General features: G+C 38.5%; 5 protein-coding genes across 5 annotated transcripts in view; 3 read left to right on the top strand and 2 right to left on the bottom strand.

The window, feature by feature from the left end:
• The window catches only part of LOC104727679 (UPF0725 protein At4g29550-like), a 2,034-nt gene extending 1,261 nt beyond the window's left edge, over nucleotides 1–773 (top strand). The window contains exons 4-6 of the mRNA XM_010446763.1: nucleotides 93–226; nucleotides 346–429; nucleotides 531–773. Of these exons, the coding sequence (XP_010445065.1) occupies nucleotides 93–226; nucleotides 346–429; nucleotides 531–773 (461 nt within the window). The remainder of the gene's footprint in view (nucleotides 1–92; nucleotides 227–345; nucleotides 430–530) is intronic.
• On the bottom strand, nucleotides 1,201–3,655 carry LOC104721909. The gene is made up of 2 exons (XM_010439984.2): nucleotides 3,388–3,655; nucleotides 1,201–3,298 (listed from the first exon to the last, which is right to left on the bottom strand). Exons 1-2 carry the CDS (start codon nucleotides 3,579–3,581, stop codon nucleotides 2,017–2,019), a joined length of 1,476 nt encoding a protein of 491 aa, XP_010438286.1. The 5' UTR covers nucleotides 3,582–3,655; the 3' UTR covers nucleotides 1,201–2,016.
• LOC104721908 lies at nucleotides 8,672–10,712 on the bottom strand. Its single transcript, XM_010439983.2, has 8 exons — nucleotides 10,327–10,712; nucleotides 10,083–10,150; nucleotides 9,801–9,948; nucleotides 9,616–9,696; nucleotides 9,441–9,527; nucleotides 9,258–9,343; nucleotides 9,035–9,155; nucleotides 8,672–8,928 (listed from the first exon to the last, which is right to left on the bottom strand). The coding sequence occupies exons 1-8, from the start codon at nucleotides 10,615–10,617 to the stop codon at nucleotides 8,851–8,853; spliced, it is 960 nt and encodes a 319-aa protein (XP_010438285.1). The 5' UTR covers nucleotides 10,618–10,712; the 3' UTR covers nucleotides 8,672–8,850.
• On the top strand, nucleotides 12,405–15,690 carry LOC104721906 (cytidine deaminase 1-like). Its single transcript, XM_010439981.1, has 2 exons — nucleotides 12,405–12,999; nucleotides 15,149–15,690. The coding sequence occupies exons 1-2, from the start codon at nucleotides 12,445–12,447 to the stop codon at nucleotides 15,464–15,466; spliced, it is 873 nt and encodes a 290-aa protein (XP_010438283.1). The 5' UTR covers nucleotides 12,405–12,444; the 3' UTR covers nucleotides 15,467–15,690.
• LOC109125226 (cytidine deaminase 1-like) lies at nucleotides 13,081–14,376 on the top strand. The gene is made up of 2 exons (XM_019231706.1): nucleotides 13,081–13,294; nucleotides 13,431–14,376. The coding sequence occupies exons 1-2, from the start codon at nucleotides 13,081–13,083 to the stop codon at nucleotides 14,150–14,152; spliced, it is 936 nt and encodes a 311-aa protein (XP_019087251.1). The 3' UTR covers nucleotides 14,153–14,376.

Below are 15,776 nucleotides of genomic sequence, written 5' to 3'. Positions count from 1 at the left end.
CCCCCTCCCCAATGCTTATGAATAATTACTTTGTTTATTTGTGGTTTGATTTGACTGCATTTTCTAAATACTCTTTCATCATGTTTACAAAGGTTCTAAGGCCGAGGTCGAGGGTTGTCCTTGGGATTCTGAAGCAATTCATGATTTCTACAAAGGTGGTCTGAATTGGCTTCAGGATGATGCTTTGGTGCAATCTAGTGATAAGCAACATCCTCATTTGTACGAGGTGAGCGAGACCATAATTAGTTTCTTAGTATTATTTGTTATTCTCACTCTCTTCAGGTAGCTAGGCTGTTTTAGCTTCTTTTTTTCTCACTCAAATCTTGTGATATTTGTCTTTCACAGCTTCAAGACACAGACATTCGCGAATATGATTGGCTTAATATGTATGCTGACTACGCATTTTATACGCTGTGGGAAAATGGCTGGGTGAGCCCTTTCTTTCTTTGTTTTTGGTGTTTCACATTCCCTCTGCGTTTTGGTTATATGTGTACAAAATTTATTATTTTATGCCCTAACTTTTCTCCCAGAAAAAGCTCAAGTTTGCTACGCCTCTGGAGATCAAAAAGGTCGTTGTACAAACTCATGAAGCCATGGAGCCAAAGGAAATGCTCAAGGCCGGGAATGTAGTCTTCTATATTAATTTCAGGGACTGTGGTCTGACTGAAGAACACCGAGCGGTGGCAAGAAGAACCACAGATGGGCATCCGGCACACCTTTGTCTTGAAGTTAAGTTTCCGGTTGGGGACTTGTCGACCTGCTCTATTGACTAAATTTGGTCTGTACACACGGTAGTAGTCTAAGATGTTACAGATTATCCTCTGCCTTTTATCTATTTATTTGGTGTGTTTGTGATCTATTTATTTGGTAATCTACTCATAACAATACCTTATCAAGNTTTTTTTTTTTTTTTTTTTTTTTTTTTGTATTAAACCGCTGCAGCCTTGTATTAATTTCTTTAAGACTAAATCTATGTATCATTAATTTCGCTTTTAAGCCAAGCATTAGATCAGCTCATCTTTAGAGAAACTGAATATGGCTATTGACAGTCCAAAGAGGAACGTATTAACAAACACACTCACTTCAGACTGCATTTTCAGCCAAGTGTTCAGACGATATCATCAAAGTCTGATATACAGCTTCGGCCAAGTCTTTTCATCATTGTGTTGGCACATAACATGCTTAAATTCACTTTTCCTTGAACAAAGACCCATACAAAAATAGTGAAAGGAAATGTCATTTGTGTTGGTCACTTTGGCATCATTATTACAGCACATTGAAGATGTATCTACTTACATAATCCGAGAGTGAAGTTAAAAATTTACAGTTTTCTCTTCGTGGCTAGTCTAGATTTCATTCTCATGTCAAATGGTGATCTTAAATTCGTTTCATTCTTCTTGCCCCTCCATACATATCTATACACAGCAGATCTTGTTTGATGACATCATTTCTCGCCTTTTCGTTGCAGGATAAGTGAACTGAACTTGAGTTGTGAATCTTGAATCGTTCCTCTGTAGACTGATAGGGGCGATACATGAAGTAGACTGTCAATAGCCATATTCTAAAATCTTGCTTCTGATGCTATTTTTATCTCCAGCTTCAAAGTTCTTGTTTCATGATTATCCGAGGTTCCAACCAGATCCCGACAAAGTCTCAAGATGTCAGACCATGGATTATCTAGGGGTTATCTGGATTTTAATTGCTATGAATTACCCATCAAATTCTCCTTTCATTAGGTCTTGTATTCTTGTGTATTCCCTCACAAACATGTCCAGATCATACAGATTCAGCTTTGTTAGGTAATCAGTAGAATGATATCCATGTGTTTTGTTCATACCTGTCACCATGTTGTTCCAACACAAAGAAAATGTTACTCTAGAGCTCATCTCGACTGAGATAAGCCTTAACACCTTCAAGCTCTTGAGAACTACACAGTCCTACATCCTCTTTCCGTATGAATGCTCATATCACCACAGAAGAAAGGTGTATGCCAAAAAACAGACTATGATATAGGAGCTACAGGGCGTTGAGTTTCGACAAGATAGATTTTGTGACTAGACTGTTAGTGCACTTAACAGCTTCGACCAGCTGATACTTATGAGCCTGTAGCATCGGAGCACATTTGGCAATAAAATGTAGCAAGAAGTTCCCAAATTTTAGAGATTTGGAATACCTTGCCGCCAACTCCTGAACCTTGGAAACAAGACAATCAACAGAATCTTGGGTTAAAGAGACGTCGTGGAGCAAGACGTTCTGGAAAAGGATAAACAGAGATTCATTCCATGTTAGATCTTCAGATATAAGATCTCGGTGGCAGGGAAGGAACAGAAACCTCCTCTCTTCTGTTCTTTCACAAAGTAACTTCTGGCAAAAACCAGATGTATGACCCAAGTGCAAGCATTCTTTCAAAACCCTTGAAATCACCTCACAGATGAAGTTGTTTATCCCTCTTTTCCTGAGTATCAAAGGGAACACCAACGCATACTCAGCTGCTCTTTGGTGGATCTTGCAAAACTCGATTGTTGCAGACATTAACACACGAGAGGCGGATGTCTCAAGAGACAAAAACTTGGGAAGCACGATCGAACATAGAACCTGGCTTGGCCAACCAAGCTCATCTTCCTTAATTCCACTATGCAAATTCGAAAGTAAAACTGCAGCAGTCTCATCATCTGCATTCCAAGGTTCAATCAACGCCAAAACTCTAAAAGAATCCTTACCCTTCTCCAAGCAAAGTTTTCGAATTTCATCACACAAGGTTAAAACTTCAGTAGTAGACTCAGAGCTAGTAACCTGAGCTCTAAGATTCGCCGCCAATTCATGATCATCAGCTTGTAACCCAACATTCATGGTATGATCAATGTTATCAACAACTTCTCGATGATCTTCTTCCATACCCTCTCCGATGAGACTCACCTCCTCTCCATTCCAAGAATCAACAACCAGCATTTCTGAATCTACTACATCATCGAATGATACAGGAAGCCATGGAAGAATTGTACCAGTAGAAGCAGCTTTCTGAGTGAGCCAATCAGGTACAGAGTCAAATTCCTCCCTAAAGCTATCGTCATTAGCAGAAGCCAAATCTAGATGAGATATCCAATCAAACTTTGGTTTAGGAATTTTGTCGAGCAGGTTCTGTGCATCTCTCTGAACCCAGAAATCAGCAGCTTTACTGGCTAAAATTTCTCTAGCCAGCCAAACCAAATCACTAACGCGAAACCTCTGATACTCGGAAAGAAGGAAAGATAGAATCTTTGACTGAACCATGTTAGGTAATGTCTCAATGAAAAGAACCCTAACAGCACAAAAAAAAAACAATTTCCATCAGCAACCCAAACATAGAGAAAACAAAACAGAAGTCCGAATCGAAAATCTGGGTATTACTTCTTCGTCACCGGAGATGAATTCTGATGATCGCATTGTTGCTTAAGCAACGAAACAAACGAGCTCCGGTTGATGGGCGGCGCCGCGGCAGAGGAGGTGGAGGAAGAAGAAGCCTGGTCTAGCCACAGCGAAGCCTCAGTTTCCGGCGAGGAACTATTTAAGAAAATGTCGAACAGCGGAATCCACTCCTCCATCTTCTTCCGTTCTTTCCCTCTCCCAAACCAAAACCGTAGCCGAGAGAAGTCTAAAAACGAATTGTCTGTCTCATGAAAGCGCGGGAAAGCGGTGCCACGTGATCAGATTTGCTTGGTTAACACTATTGCATGTATGTGTCTACTTAAAACGGCGACGTTTAGGTATATGTCTTGAAAAAACACAAAAAGTAAATTTCAAAACCTTTTACAATTAACCCCAAAAAAAAGTTTTTATTACTTCGGCCCCTAAATTTTCAGGACCGGCCCTGCACATGACACATGTCACACATCCATTCCTTCCAATTCGTAACAGATAGAGCAAATAAACTTCATGACCATAATTGTTTTTACTGAGCTTCTCAATAGAGGTAGTAAAATTTGCCATGATTTTACTAAAAGCTTCCAAATAACAACTAAATAATAAATATTAGAGTTGGTGTTGGTCGGATCGACTTCGCTTTGATACGAAATGTTGGGAATTTAATCGGTTTAATATTGGGTTAAAATATAATTGATATTTTGTAAACACACAATTAATAAATTAACCACAAATATATAAGCCAACTAAATAAAACACATTTATATTTATTTACAAATTACACATAATACAAAGTTTATAACTAATAGTAAAAACACTCAAATCTCATATCACTTTTGTTATTTTCCCAAACCTCACTGATATATATATATATATATATATATTACACTCTTTCATCATGCATTTGTTATTTATTTTGGTCTCTTAACCCATTGTTTTGCATTGTTTTTAGTCTCTTTTGCATAATATGCATATCTAGGTAATCTTTGCATTGGTCTTGCATACATCTTGCATATTGGAGTTATTTCAGGTGTTTAGGAGATGTCCAAACTGTTGGAACTGAATGGAGGTTGAGACATACGGCTCGACCAAGCATGCCCGGAATGGACGTCATGTGACTCGACCGACATGCGACTTGGACGCGCTCCCAGGAAAAAGCACCAGCCTCCCACTCGATCCATCATGCCTGGAATGGATGTCATCAAAGCTCGAGCCATGCTCCAACATCCATGCTCGAGCCACGCTCCAACATCAACGCTCAAGCCACGCTCCAACATCCACGCTCGAGCCACCACTCGAGCCACCACTCGAGCCACCATTCCAGCCACCAGTCGAGGGATTCAGCTTTTTACGTCTTCATCAAAGTTGTTGGGAATTGAGTTATCTTTCCAACGCCGTTTATTTCAAGCCAATCAAAGGTGTAGTTCAAGAGTTATCATCATTTTAGTGGATGTGTATACACCACGCTCGAGCCACTCTCCCCCGCCACGCACTCCAGCTTGTCTGATCGAGCCACTCTCCCCCGCCACACACTCCAGCTTGTCTGATCGAGCCACTCTCCCCCGCCACCCACTCCAGCTTGTCTGATCGAGCCACTCTCCCCCGCCACGCACTCCAGCTTGTCTGATCGAGCCATGCTCCCCCGCCACGCTCTTTAGCCGTCCGTCCGAGCCATGATGACATTGCATTCCATTCGACGCGCACAGACTCGATCGCACATGTCGGGAAGAAATACGTTTGGTTTCACACGCTTCAGGAGATTACCAAACCGACGCTTTACCTTGTCGTTTTAAGTTTTAGGGCTTTCCATGTTAGACTACTATATATGCATTTTGTTAAGTCTTTGCTGAGACATCGAATCCTTTATCTCGTATTGTTTTCTTTCCCAGAAGGTTTTTAACCTAGCCACAAAATACGTTATGAGACTTGTATTCTGATATCTTCGAGATTTCTTCAGATTTTGCATTTGATTCCTTCTACAAAGTTGTTCATCTTATTTTTATCTACCTAATAATGCTTGTTTCAATGTTTTCTGTGTTTGCATCCTTGATGATGATTTTCGGATCTGAGTAGTGTGGTAGTTCTTAAGGATGGGATAGATTAGGTGGAGGATCTTAAGATGTAGAGTGTTTGAGCTTTGATTGTATGATTCCCTTTTGGACTAGAGTTAGAAATGCTAGTTTCTATCTGATCAATTGGAACTAGGTTTTAGATATTTCTGCACCCAAAAGGTGTTCGATGAAATGTCTGACCAACTAGTGCCAGAGACTTACGTTCCTAGCCTAAGAGATTAGTTGTCTAGGATGTTTGTTGACGTGAATGAACTTGTTTTTCATGCCATGCTTGATCATGTTTCTCTAGCGAGAGCTAGGTTTGGAAGTGGTTGAGTTTGAGTAGCTTTTGTCTAGAGATTGGATTAGCTAAGAAGAGATGTTCATTGTTTAGGTATTGTTTGCTTGTGGCATGTTAAGCACTCTATAGACTAGGATACTCCACCGACATCAATTACTCCCATCCTTAGGACTTCTTTCTTTCTGATTTTTATTACATTCCTGAGACTGTTTCATTTCTTGCTTTTTAGTTCATGCTTAGACTTGTCTCCGTTTTCATTCATTTTAGTTTCTCGTCATGCATTCTCGTTTCTAGTTCTGTGACTCGTTTCCGTTTTGCATTTTGACCGTTCTAGGATTGTTAGATAAAAACACTCTCTTTGAATTGGCTTGACTTGTGGTTTCTTGATTGTATCTTGAGTGATAGTAAAGATTCTCAATTGGATTGACACCTTAAGTATTACAACTGCATAAGGTTAATTGAATCTGCTAGGAGACACACAAAAATCCTAGTATCACACACTCACTTATTTTATATGTTGCTTAGTATTGCAACTTCTCTTTATTATATTGGATGCTATGAGATGATTTGCTCTCGTTACGGGACCGAAACCGAATGTTTAAATTAGTTGAACAAGTTGGAATTGATGAAACCTGGTCAAAGTGTGATAGTTTGTTTGAGATTTGAGCTTATTAGAATTTCTTTGATTAATCAGACAAAATGTTATATTGCAAATGCTGTTGGTTTAGCTCGTGCTGAGGAGCATCTGGGAGCAGTATGATGGTAAAGGTTTTGGATATTTGTTTTTGTGGCTCTCTTTGGTCGCTGTGGTGAATGGGAGACAGTTCCAAATGTAGCGGCATCAATTGTTTATAGACCGGGCTGATCCCACGGTAGATACGGTCCTTTCAATTGTTCAACAGTCTGGTTAAGGAAGGTTGATTTAACCAATATGCAGAATAATTACTGTATATAAATTAAATTTTGGTTTATAGTTGAATTATTTGTGTGGCCTAGTTGGCTACACACCCAGTAATAATTCATGGCATCTTAGGATCAAACCCACATGGTTGAGACCCTACTGAATTAATAGACGTGATTATAAACTTTTCTTTAAGTTTCATTTTCTTGAAAAACCTCTAATTAAATTACAAAATTAAACACCTGGAATCAGATTTCAAAGTTCGGCCTGGACGTTAACCTTATTTAGCTTACGGAACATATAATTGTTTTGCTTGTACTTAGCTTTTTTTTTTTCTTATGTTTTGCTTGTAGTTAGCTTTTTTTTTATATGTTTATTTATATTTTGTCTATTTTTTGCTTTGAAATATAATGATACTGAAGTTTTGCAAAGCTTTTTATAAAGATTTAACTCTCTTTATCATGATTTAGAAAATAACTCAAAACTAAACACCAAAGCTTTTACTTTTGATCACACCTCAATCAAGGTATATTTATAGTTATAGCACATTAATTTTTGCTATTCCTATTAGTAACATTTAACTTACCTTAACTCTTAAATCTTAATAATTGGTAACATTTGAAATCTGATGGTTTTGAATAGTAATGTGGATAATAAAAAATATATGGTATTTACGTCTATAACAACACTAATATAACTCAATTGTCGGTAGCTAGCTCTTAATTAGAAACATTTGGATGGTTTAATATAGATTGAATTTTTTTAGAAAACTAACAATCATAATGGGTAGGGTGTGCCAAATCCTTGTGGCGAAGGACAGCACAACCACGACCTATCTTTCGTGACGCTTGGATTATCATAATGTCCTGTGAGACATTTAAGATAATAAACTTCTGATGACCAAGCGACTTTAACGACAGCAACCAACTCCTCTTCCACTATTTTTGTACCACAAACCATCACATCATGTACTCCCTTGACCCTTGTATACAGAGCTCATATATTTTGGCCCACGGTAAATTTCCTTCAAAAAAATAAGGTTGAAAGATTAAACTTAGATAATTATTTCTAAGATATCTTAGGACTTAGCTAGTTCACACGATACAAGATTACGTAAGCTCAAACCCACTTACATCATTAGCATCTGTATCCTCTGGACTGAACACGTGCAATTTTGCTGCCACAGATATGATATTTTAGGCAGATCAATGCTTTAGAAAGACTCATACTCATATGATCCACATCTCTTATCACGGGAAAACGTGAAACCTCAGGTGCTGTGTTGCAACAACTCCTACATGCCCAATCTATTTCTCTTGGTATCTTGTGCTGCCTTGCATACTTTATGCCGTCTACTACACTGACAGTGTTGCAACACTTGCTCGAATTTTTGTTTGCCCGGACTCTTTTCATCAGGGGACAGTCTATCAAATATTGAGCGGAGTAAATCACCAATTTTCGGTCAACTCCACTATGATACCGTGCGGAACTTATCAGTTCGGCTGCAATGACAGCCCATGCTGTGTCTGCAAAGATACACACCATATCAAAAGAGTCGGATATATGTTGTATATATAGCTAGCTAGTCACTGCAAAATGCACACATATATTGTATAGTCACTGCACACATATATGTTTGACAATATATATAAAAAAGTCCCATTTGAAAATATATCAAAGTAGAGAAGAATGTGGTCATTTGACCCACTGACATACTTTTACAAAGTGGACAATTGAGGAACAGTAAAATTATCTTCTAATTTTACAAGAGTTGAACTTAATATAGAATAAAACCAAAAATTCAAGGTGAATATATATATAATGTGTGGTTTTGATTAGTGGGTTGTTTTGATATTTTCATCCTAATTAATCTTGTCATGCATGATGCTGGAAAGTGTTATTACTTATTAAAAAAAGGTAGTCAGTACGTATAGCTACTATACAGTCTATACTGTACTCATTAGTAGTCAGTACGTATAGTATCTTCATTTTCATGTTAGTTAAAAATGTCCAGACGTTTTTCGAACAAAGGTGGTTTGTATTCCAAGTTTCCAACATCTTGAGAGATGGCACATTCTATATACATATAAACCAGAATTTCGAAGTTGTCTTAAATGAAGATTAGTTTCCTCGGTTTCAATCACAGTTGTGAGTCTACAGATTATGTGTATACATTAAGCGTCTGGATCTCCATTTTTTTAAGCCATGGGGAATTTTCTAGAGTAAACAACGTACATAGGATCTGAACGCCCTGGATTTGGAGATATATCAACGGCCTGGATTGATCACAGGTTGGAACGAGTTCATCATCAGCAAGAGTAAAAAAAAAACTCTTAAGAGGGATTCTAATAGAAGATGTGTTGATGAAATAATCAGAAATACCTGTGGAGATTCGAATCCTCCGGCGTAGTGGAAGTATGATCCGACAATGAGAGCATGATCTGCATCACCAGTTGATGTCCATATCGAGATTGCTTTAGTAAAGAAGCAACGGTTTGAAAAGCTGCAAAAAAAGATAAGAGGAAAGTGAGCTGGTTGAAACCATGCAGGATATGTATAATATTACTGTGTCACAAGACTTGACAGGTTTATGTTAAAAGAGAACCTCATTAGAGCTAGTCCCCCGGGCTTGAGGATTCTGTTCATTTCCCTGAAAACTTCAAGTGGCTTTGTAAGATAATCCACACTTACCTGTTTAAATACCAAGAAACATACAAATTCGTAAGAACTTGAGATACAAATGAAGAAGTGCAAGTTTTAGAGATAAAAAAGGAAAGTTTGGTCTTACCACATTGGTAATAACTTGGAAAGAATTGTCTTCAAAAGGCAGCTTAGGATTGAGATTTAAGTCTTGGACTATATACTCGGTGAGCACCTGAAAGAGAGTGTTAGATCCTAAGATCATATGATGATCCATCTCTTCTCTGAAAGAGAGTAAATACGTAATATTGAATCTTCTTTACCGGATTGCGCTTAAGCTCTTCTTCGTTCAAACCCATTCCAGCTATTCGTTCTTGCTTATATCCAGCTGGATAATGACTGACCTATGTAACATCATAACAGCCAACAATCTAACTTCAGAGAATTCTCAATAAAAAAAACTTTTTAACATAACACACACAAGAATGGATTTGCAATTTATACATACCCAACTGCTACACATATCAAGTATGCTCACTCCAGGAGTATCGCTCTGAGGCAAAACCTTTGAGTAATACTTTGTCAATGCAGCTATGGCTGGATCATCAATATGTGTCACAAACCTTGGAGCTTCATAGAACGTTGAATCAGACGACCTTAGGACAAGTTTATTACACAAGTCAACAAGATCTTAGTATGTCTCAAAACCAAAACTCACGCATGCCTCACAGAAAACAAAACAGAGTAAGTAAGACTATAACACAAGCTTGGAATTGTAATCTCTTCTTACTCATCGTATCGTTGGAAATCTTCTTCTTTGAATGGGAAAGTCTCGGGCCAATCCACCTTATTCAACGCCTAAAACCAAACAAATGGGTTCGAATTTCATAAAGCTATAAACTTTGAACAACTAAACCACATGTCGATTTCTAAATTCCCAGTGTCACTGATAAACCCAAACCCCTAAAGCTACAAAATTTGAACAATTTAGCTATAGAATCAAAACCCTAACTGAAGCTAAAGGGAGTAAAGACCTGTTCGACGGGAGAAGGATTCGTCTGCCTCGCGGAAGCAATGAAAGATTTACCGCCAAAACTACCGGACATGTTGTTGTTCATCCACAACGAAGCACCGCCAAAACCACCGAGAACTAACCGGCGACGTGATCGTGAAGAAGCGCGGATCCAACGGTGGAAAGGTTTCGAAGCAGTCGTCAGGAGATTGAGAGCAGAGGAAGCTCGAAGGAAACGGGAATTTCCGGCGGAGGAGAGAACCGGAGGCAGAGGATTAGATCTGAGGCTGAGAAAATTACAAGTTTTGGTCATTGTTTAATGAATTGTTGGGTTTTGTCTGATTTGCCAAAAAGGTTTGAACTTTTCAGGACACAAATCATGACGAAGAGATGATGTGTCGCGCATATTGATCGATGAAGATGCCGATTCGCGAGTCTAGTGATCCAAACCACTCTTACGTGGACGTTTCTGTTTGTTTGGGGCTTTTCTTAATTTTTACAAAGTTTTGGGGAGTAACTGTAAATAAAATAAAATATCTCTTTTCATTAATTTCTCTTTCTTTTTATAATGAAAAAAAAAACATTTAAGGTTACTTTCGTTAAAAGTTTCAAATTTTCATCTATAATTCACTCAAAAATTAACTAATGAAAATAAAATCATATGAATTTTAAATTTGTGAGTTGTGTAAGTTTTATATTTCGAACAAATCATACATTTAAGTTCAAAATTATAAACCCACCTAAACTACTCATTTCTGAACAAGATTCAATTTCAAAGACAAGCGAGGACAATGTATATGGACTTGATTTTAGATATTTTTATCACTTTTATGAATAAGATTCCCAAGTTTTGTTTGATTTACTACGCATACCATGAAATTGTGACTAATTAATTAAGACTATCAAACTTCATTTTAGTTAAAACCACTCGTCAGTATATATTACGTTCTATAAAGACTACGAAAGTAATCCTAACTACTAATTAAAAATCGTATTTGCTTTGTAAATGGTTCATGAGTAATCATGAGCTAGTCTTGATGACGGATACAGTCAGAATCGTGTTTGTAATTTGTATTCTTGTGTGTGCATGTAATTCTTTACTTCCGAGGTAAACACACATCACATGCATATTTGGTAAGTGGTAGTGTTAGTTTGCAATTTCGAAAGACAAAGAAAGATATATGTGCGTATATCATGAACTTGATTATAACTAAATACTAATTAAATATCCTAAATACTTTGCTTAAAAAGATGGTTAATGAGTCTACTAGTCACAATCAGCTTTGTAATTATCTTAAGGTTGCGTATGTAATTGACGCAGTTTAATTTTTGTCTATATATATATTACTATATACACCCATTAAAATGTTACTACTAAATAAAAGTTAAGGACAATTAGTCTTCACTACAGTAATTTTTATCTATGTTACTACTCTTCATTACATTACTTAATCTCACTTCTCATCTCATATTTACAATTCCAACTCTCAAAATACGATCTACCATAGACATTTTAAGTAGCATTTTGAGTATATTTTTTTAGAAAATTTTATATACATTACTATCTCAAAATTTCAAACCATCAAAATATTACTGCTAAGACTACTTATTTTTGACTATAGTCTCCAGTTTTCACCACATTTGTTCTGTACTAAACTACAAAAATAATCCTAGAAAGTTGTTTAAAAAGTTTGTTCTTGAGTCATCGTGAGTGGACTTCCTATGAATGACGTAAAATCCTTTTGAAAAGTATGAGTCAAATATGCATGAACTAGAAAATTTTATTTATATTACTAGATACTCGAACCACATAAAAAAATGTTACTAATTAAGTGTTAAGACAATTGAGTATTGAGCCATATACCACTCCGATCCTCATTTCATTACTTTATATCCTAACTACTCTGCTTGAAAAAAATTGGTTCATGACTCTTGGAATCATGATATTTCAAAAAGTCACAATCACTTTTTATGTATTTCGTAGTGTTGTTGGTTGCGTATGTGATTAGCGTACACCAATTAATAAAGTACGATTCATTATGCACACAGCGCACCTATAAATAAGTTCAAGACTTGTTTATTCACTTCACATCTCCCAACACAGATCTCATAACACAACCCGAAATCAGAGAGATAGACAATGGCACAGCCCTCCAAATTTGTTTTCACTCGCGAAGAAGCAAAATCCCCCGGAGACAACCCCACAAACATTCCCTTTTTGATTCCACTCGTTCGTGGGCCATTCTCTACATTCAAAGTCGTAGCCCTCGGATTCGGATCATCCGGTCGGGTCTTCGTAGGAGTCAACGTCGAATTCCCAGGTTTGCCTCTCCATCACTCCATCCACGCAACGCAGTTCGTCGTCGCCAACCTCGCACTCAACCTCGAGAAAAAGCTCAACTACTTAGCCGTCTCCCCTCCGGAAGCTCCGTGCGGCCACTGCCGCCAGTTTCTTCAGGAAATCCGCGAGGCGCCTGAGATGAACATCATACTCTCGGATCAAAACGGCGACAATGTATCAACCGTAAGCCTCGAGAGCCTCCTTCCAAAGAGACTCAGCCCCGACAGTCAGCTTCCAAAAGACGTCCCTCGCCTTCTCGAGCCGCGCTATAACCGCCTCACCCTCTCGGGTCCCGATTTCGATGTCCCTGACCGTTATCCCGATCTGAAGCCCGCGGGTCTAGTGGCGGCGAACATATCGTACGCGCCGTACAGCAAGTGTCCTTCGGGAGTCGCGCTGGTGGATCGCCAAGGAAGTGTGTACAGAGGATGGTACATGGAATCAGTGGCGTATAACCCAAGTTTGGGGCCAGTACAAGCCGCTCTGGTTGATTACATGATTCGTGGCGGAGGCGGGGACAGAGGGTTCACGGAGATCGTCGGAGCAGTGCTGGTGGAGAAGAAAGATGCGGAGGTGCGTCAAGAGCAGACGGCGAGGATGCTTCTGGAGACTATTGCCCCCAACTGCGATTTCAAGGTCTTCCATTGCTGCGAGAACCCTAAAGAAAACTGATTCATATTTATGGTATACGATATATGATTATACTATTTATTTTAAAAGACGAATAGAAAGGAAAATAATACGCCAGTACATAGAATAATTACACTGGTCTTTATTAAACTTAGATGATAATNGAGTCAACGTCGAATTCCCAGGTTTGCCTCTCCATCACTCCATCCACGCAACGCAGTTCGTCGTCGCCAACCTCGCACTCAACCTCGAGAAAAAGCTCAACTACTTAGCCGTCTCCCCTCCGGAAGCTCCGTGCGGCCACTGCCGCCAGTTTCTTCAGGAAATCCGCGAGGCGCCTGAGATGAACATCATACTCTCGGATCAAAACGGCGACAATGTATCAACCGTAAGCCTCGAGAGCCTCCTTCCAAAGAGACTCAGCCCCGACAGTCAGCTTCCAAAAGACGTCCCTCGCCTTCTCGAGCCGCGCTATAACCGCCTCACCCTCTCGGGTCCCGATTTCGATGTCCCTGACCGTTATCCCGATCTGAAGCCCGCGGGTCTAGTGGCGGCGAACATATCGTACGCGCCGTACAGCAAGTGTCCTTCGGGAGTCGCGCTGGTGGATCGCCAAGGAAGTGTGTACAGAGGATGGTACATGGAATCAGTGGCGTATAACCCAAGTTTGGGGCCAGTACAAGCCGCTCTGGTTGATTACATGATTCGTGGCGGAGGCGGGGACAGAGGGTTCACGGAGATCGTCGGAGCAGTGCTGGTGGAGAAGAAAGATGCGGAGGTGCGTCAAGAGCAGACGGCGAGGATGCTTCTGGAGACTATTGCCCCCAACTGCGATTTCAAGGTCTTCCATTGCTGCGAGAACCCTAAAGAAAACTGATTCATATTTATGGTATACGATATATGATTATACTATTTATTTTAAAAGACGAATAGAAAGGAAAATAATACGCCAGTACATAGAATAATTACACTGGTCTTTATTAAACTTAGATGATAATATAATTTAATCATAATTATGTTTTTGTCATCTTCATGTTCAAGTTACCTTATAAATAATGTCAATACAAGATAATCATAATTCTTATTATTTTCTTCGGTTCATGTGTTAGATTTTGGTATCTATTTTGTTCTATAACACCTAGGATTATCCGATTTTTTCATAACAGTACGGAAAAAGGAAAAGAAAAGATGCATTTGCATGAATCTCCATTAATATTTAATAAGTAAGATAGAAAAGTATTTATGATTTACATACATATCAAAGTAAAGTATATAACATGGCCCATTGACCCACAGGCCAACTCCTACGAAGTGCACAGTTGAGGAACAGTCAAATTATTTTAATTTTAGAAGAGTTGAGTTTCATGATGAATGAATATATATTTTTCATTGAAGATGGATAATTTACAACTTCTTTCTGAGCCCCTAATTACTGTCTAATTACAAAAGAATTAAAGCTGTGTCATTTCCCCTAGAGCGGTCCTATACATAACAACTTGCAATACATAGAAGCTTAGTCTAGTAAATGTATAATTACGAAAGTTTAAAATGTATCACATCAACTTAAACCGTAAAAGTTTAAAAGTAAAAAATTATGTTGTTCGAGACAGTGGAATAAAAGTTAAGGACAATTAGTCTTCACTACATTAATTTTTATCTATGTTACTACTCTTCATTACATTACTTTATAGATTATACTAAAACTAGAAAACTTAATCCTCACTACTTTGCTTAAAAAGTGAGTCCTTGACAGTTGACAGTCACAATCACCTTTTAAAGTATCTTGTAGTTCACACGCTATTGTTAATTTGTTTGCGTATACGTTGGACGTAAACACGGTTTTAAAAAGGTACTTTCACATNTGGCGGCGAACATATCGTACGCGCCGTACAGCAAGTGTCCTTCGGGAGTCGCGCTGGTGGATCGCCAAGGAAGTGTGTACAGAGGATGGTACATGGAATCAGTGGCGTATAACCCAAGTTTGGGGCCAGTACAAGCCGCTCTGGTTGATTACATGATTCGTGGCGGAGGCGGGGACAGAGGGTTCACGGAGATCGTCGGAGCAGTGCTGGTGGAGAAGAAAGATGCGGAGGTGCGTCAAGAGCAGACGGCGAGGATGCTTCTGGAGACTATTGCCCCCAACTGCGATTTCAAGGTCTTCCATTGCTGCGAGAACCCTAAAGAAAACTGATTCATATTTATGGTATACGATATATGATTATACTATTTATTTTAAAAGACGAATAGAAAGGAAAATAATACGCCAGTACATAGAATAATTACACTGGTCTTTATTAAACTTAGATGATAATATAATTTAATCATAATTATGTTTTTGTCATCTTCATGTTCAAGTTACCTTATAAATAATGTCAATACAAGATAATCATAATTCTTATTATTTTCTTCGGTTCATGTGTTAGATTTTGGTATCTATTTTGTTCTATAACACCTAGGATTATCCGATTTTTTCATAACAGTACGGAAAAAGGAAAAGAAAA

The sequence above is a fragment of the Camelina sativa genome, chromosome 11, assembly GCF_000633955.1.
Source record: "Camelina sativa cultivar DH55 chromosome 11, Cs, whole genome shotgun sequence".
Classification (NCBI taxonomy): Eukaryota; Viridiplantae; Streptophyta; class Magnoliopsida; order Brassicales; family Brassicaceae; genus Camelina; species Camelina sativa.
The sequence above is the reverse complement of the archived record's forward strand: the minus strand, read 5'-3'. Positions and strand labels throughout refer to the sequence as shown.